The sequence below is a fragment of the Alligator sinensis genome, unplaced genomic scaffold, assembly GCF_000455745.1.
Source record: "Alligator sinensis unplaced genomic scaffold, ASM45574v1 scaffold293_2, whole genome shotgun sequence".
NCBI lineage: Eukaryota > Metazoa > Chordata > Crocodylia > Alligatoridae > Alligator > Alligator sinensis.
The window spans coordinates 186,226-191,274 of NW_005842922.1; the positions used below are offsets into that span (position 1 = coordinate 186,226).

General features: G+C 39.0%; 1 protein-coding gene across 1 annotated transcript in view; it reads right to left on the reverse strand.

Moving 5' to 3' along the window:
- Positions 1 to 2,087: 2,087 nt before the first annotated feature.
- Positions 2,088 to 5,049, reverse strand: part of TOR1AIP1 (torsin 1A interacting protein 1) — a 16,546-nt gene continuing 13,584 nt past the window's right edge. The window contains exons 7-8 of the mRNA XM_025192434.1: positions 4,340 to 4,399; positions 2,088 to 4,005 (exon numbers count right to left, since the gene is read on the reverse strand). Of these exons, the coding sequence (XP_025048219.1) occupies positions 3,218 to 4,005; position 4,340 (789 nt within the window). The 5' untranslated portion in view covers positions 4,341 to 4,399 and the 3' untranslated portion in view covers positions 2,088 to 3,217. The remainder of the gene's footprint in view (positions 4,006 to 4,339; positions 4,400 to 5,049) is intronic.

Here is a 5,049-nt window from a genome sequence, read left to right on the forward strand (position 1 = left end):
CTGCTCCCCCACTCCTTTCAGACCAGTCCCTGAGGAGAAAAGAGCATACAAATATTCATTCTTGTGAGACGAACTCTCTTGTAAGGGAGATCTTCCAGAAGGGATTTGTCGTGTCCCCCGCACTGCCCCAAAGGAAAATTGAACAAACACTTGTACACTTGTTATTTCTACTGGGAGAACAGCAATTCTCCTGGTCAAAATGTAACACTTGAATGCAGCATAAGCTACCAAGTTCTCACAAATTAAGAGGGAGGGAGTAATTAAAAAACAAAGGTTGTAAAGTTTAATACATTAGAGTTTGTAAACCTATTGATACCCTCCAACAAACGTGCCCTGGAAAGTAAACATCACTTGGTCTTCTACCTAAGACAGCCTTAAAGTGCTTACACAGGTGAGAAATAATCACTTCCACGAATTACTTCTACTGTATCAAGACTTAGAGACTAAATTGAAGTGGTAGCACAGACAAGAAAATCATACGCTAAAGCAGGGGGTAGGCAATCCCCAGCACAGGTGCCAGCATGTGGCACATGAAGGCATTTTGCTTGGCACACGCACCTGGGGGCAGATGGTGGGGAAGGGGCTGGGGCTGCACTGCCACAAGGATTAGGCCCCTTCATGGCTCCCCCGTTTTCCATTCCTGGCGCACCAGCATCTTACAAGTCAAGACTGTGAGTGTTTATGGCACTGCCCCAAAACACCCCTGGCACTAAAGCTTGAAGTTTTAATTTTTCTCCAGTCAGTTAACCTAACTGTAATCATAGACATCATCTTTGCTAAAAAACAGATAATAAAATTGGTCTTCCTGACCTGAAATGTCAGCTAGCTATCCAACTGGAGAAATGAAGAGGACAGTATAGGAAGTTAAAAGTCTAAGATGTGAGAGTGCAGATCCTATTCTATCAAGGTCAAGGTCTCTTTTAAAAAAGATAAATAAATAAAATTTAAAAAGCTGTTAATCTGTCTATATTTGTAACCTACTGCCATCTCCACCTTAAGAATAAGTCACCAAAAAGCAGCAAAGAAGACAACTCACCCCTTTTTGCATTAGTTGCACTGCCACCCTACCCTCTCTCCGGGTACTCAAACAGGGTACCAAATAGGTGGAACAGGATCTAGCCTTTAGTTACGACTCAGGTCAAGATAGCGCAATTCAGCATCTTCAAAAAAGGAACAGGGCAGGAGCAGTAAAAGAAAGAAAAAAAAGTTCAAATAGATTCAGTCCAGGAAGTTATTATGCAGCAGTCCATCCTCTGGAGTTAGGTATATTTAAAAACCATTGCCAAAATGTAAGTTTCAGACTGATTTCATACAGATTTTCAGGATGTAAAGGACATTTCCCAATCTCTAAGTACAAACAAAATCCAATCATGTTGGGTTAAAAAAAACAAAAAAACAAAAAACAAACAAACAGAAAATCAAGCTTAGAACAGATGATAATGCAAATAAGATTTATAACACAAATAAGCAGATTTATTTTTTAACAATTACTAAAATATAGTTTAAATCATTTGCAGTCATTGATTATTTCAAAGCAATATAATAATTCACATCAGTTTAAAAGAAGCATTCAGACAATGAAATGTTTGTAAAATTTAAAAAGTGTCTCTTCTTCCTGAGCTATTTTATGCATTTAAAATTGTAGCACTTCCATACCTCTTTACTTGTTAAGTACCTCCACATAAAACAAATTAGCTGCCAGCTTCCAGTTCTTACAAAAACAGGAAACATAATTCCAAGTCCATGGAACTGCATTTACATTCATGGTGAATTCAGCCCATTCCAGATTACAAACAGAACCTTTTGTGTTCTTAGTCTCAAAACAGATACTTAGTGGCCCTGAAGCCTCCTATAGGATGTTTTCCCGTTTATAAAGCCTGGTATATTTGTATAACAGGGTAGCATACAGAAGCTCACAAGTAAAGTATAAAATTTTAAAAGTACGACAAACCTGGCAGCCATTATAAGAAAATATGTCATAAATTTGGAGCATCTCTTTGTGCATTCTTCAAACATAAGGAATGATAAATAATCTGGCATAGTCAAGGAAACTAACAGCAGAGAGAAAGTATGGCAGTTCCTCTCTGTATTTACAATACAAGTATATTAATATAATTTTAGTATGTGGTAGATTTCAGGGATTTTTTTTTTTTTTTTTTTTTTACATGAGGCACTCTATACAATGTGCTAAATAAAACAAAATATTTGTTTCTGCAAAAATGTAAATAGGAAACAACAGGTTTACTGCACACATCTGGAAGAGGTATCTTTACAGGATCGTGATATCACATTAACAAACAGTAATAAATGCACATTTTGTCAATGAAAAAATACTTTCAACTTTCTAATAAAACCTCTTGACTTGTCCAAAATAACTTATTCACAATTTGCACTTCTTAGGCATTTTAGAGCAGATCCAGCAGGGCGTTAGCATGCACTGGACCAGCATTTAGAATTTCTCCTTTGTTCTGTATCAAGTTCTGAGCCTTAAAAATTGTGATTTGAGATGCACTGCAGGGTAGATACACTGATGGGTTATTTCTGAACTGACCTGTTGATGGATGTTTGGAGCAGTCACTTCATCTCAGCTTCTCTAACTCTCTAGAACTGTTTTGTAAAAGGTTCACTTAAACAATTACATCTTCATTTTGAGAAGTCTGCTCTGAAGCAGAACATTTTTTAGATCTTCTTAGAATGGTAGAAATACAAAAGGTAACTGATACCCAAGCCATAGTTAGCTGGAACAAAAGAAAACCTATGCTTGGATGCATGCAGCCTCATTAAATACTATAATAAGATTTGGCCTGAAGGACAAGGGAAATTTATTTTGGTCAATGAGTTTGCAAATTCATTAGTTCCATTACCTTGTCAAAATCAATGTCAATACTACTTCCTAGCATAGAAGACTTCCCAGAGTGTAATTAGTCTACTATACCAAGACACCTGGATAGCCATGTACAGTTAAAAAAAACTTCCATCTACAGAGCACCAGCCCTCAGTAAATCACTTGTAGTCTAATTTATCAAAAACTATATTCCACCATTACACTCTCCACTTATCTAGAGGAGCCCTAGTTCCTTTAAAAAGAATAACTTTACTGGTCTGTGCTCAAACACTGTTGTACAGCCTTAGCTCAGCAGCTGCAGAAGTTCTACCCAGCCCAGCGACCACAATTGTTTTTGTCTCCCTTTCTTTCCACAACTGATTTTACTTATGATTAGCAGCTCTGAGAGAGAGCACTTTCTGGCCAAACAGGTAGAACCAAGTGGGATATACGACTCCACAGTCCGCTCAGCTTATCTGTGTCCATGTGTTTATAGGAGCTGGGAGTATCTGAATTGGTGAATTTGGCCCAGAGGAAATCACGCACTTTCTCCTCAACATCCCGCAGGCTGAGATTCTTTCCCAGTGACTCCTCATCCAAAAGGACAGTCAACAGAAGAGTCACATCCTTAAAGGCTGCATTTTCGTGGTCGCAGTACTTATAAAAGATCAGGGTGGATCCTGCAGGCAGCAATTCAAACTGATGCACCACTGCTGCCTTCTTGCCGCTCTCAAAACCAGAGCTCAGCAGTTTATCTACATCCAGCTTTGCTGTATCGCTGTCCTGTGACACTGTACTTGCACAATCAATCTCAATTGTGTCAGTGCTCAGGGAGGAGGAGTAGGCTTCTGCGATCTTGTTACTTAAGCACTTCAGAGCACTTTTAGCTTCTTGGGCAGCTGTAAGCAATAAGATTGCAGGCTCCGAATGGGAATGGGAATTATTGAGACGTTTCTCAAGGAACAGTTGTATCCTCTTCCACAGCTTTTCATCCTGATTTGGGTAGACATTCTTAATTTTTTTCATCTCATCCTGGAACATTTGCAGAATTGGAGAACCTTTAATTGGCAAAATCTTGGAGGATTGAGTCACCCACATAGAACACAGGCCAATAGTGAATAAAGCCACAACTACCAGAATCCACATCAAAGACCGCTGGTTACTCGACTGTCCACCAGGCACTGCACAAAAAAAGGACAGTGGGAAAGGGTGTGGAGGGGGAAGAGTTATTTCTGCAGTATGGATAAAGTGAACTGTTGAAAAAGAATTTTATACTTCCACTTAACTTATTTTAATAAAAACTAGTGTAATAAGACATAGGCAATTCTAAAAAAAAGAAAAGAAGAAAAATGACTCCCATATTCTAATCAAATAAGCACACAAGTCAAAAAGATAAACCTTAAAACAAATCAAATTTGCCCCCAGGTTTAGGTTCTTCAAGATCTAGTTCTAGCAGGGATATGAAAATTATTAAATACAAATAAATATTCAATTGATCTGAGGTAGAAGTCTTACTTTTAGTTGCAGATTGAACCTGCTTGTGTACACTGGATGAATCTCTATATTCAGCTTCATCTGTTGAAAAGATTGGAAGAAAATTAGTGACAGACTCCTGATATGTTTATTAGTGAAAGGAAAGGCGAGTCACAGAAAGAAACTGATTTTAGCTTTAAACTCAGTCTGGTTTCTTCTTTTCGTAGAAACAAATTTGACAAGTAAAGCATGTAGCAAGACTAAAATCTAACACACTTGCCTCACTAAGAACACTGAGTCAGAATGGTCTCGCTAGAGAGGCATGAGGAAGTTGCTATAACCCCAGTCCAATTGCTAAGGTAGCAAAATTGTTATTCAAAATTTCTCTTTGCGTTTCATCAAAGTTCAAGGTCAGGCCTAAATTGACTTCAAAGATGAGATTTTCACAATTCACAAGAGATTTTCACAATTCTTTGCGTGTGTCCAGACGAACATGGCCATGTGGTACATGGTGCCGCAAACACATCTGTAGTGCCACATACCACAGCCAGGCATTCCCCATGCTGCAAGTGCATGTTCCCCATGTATGCACTGCTCTGGTTTTTTTTGGTCCCCTGGATATCCAGGGGTCAAAAAAACCCGCAGAAAAAAAACAAACAAACCTGGAGCAGCACGTGCTTGGACAGCCTGCACTACTGAAGAGAGACACCAGGCCACCTGAAGCCGTGCTGTGGCTGGGGGGCCGGGCCGCG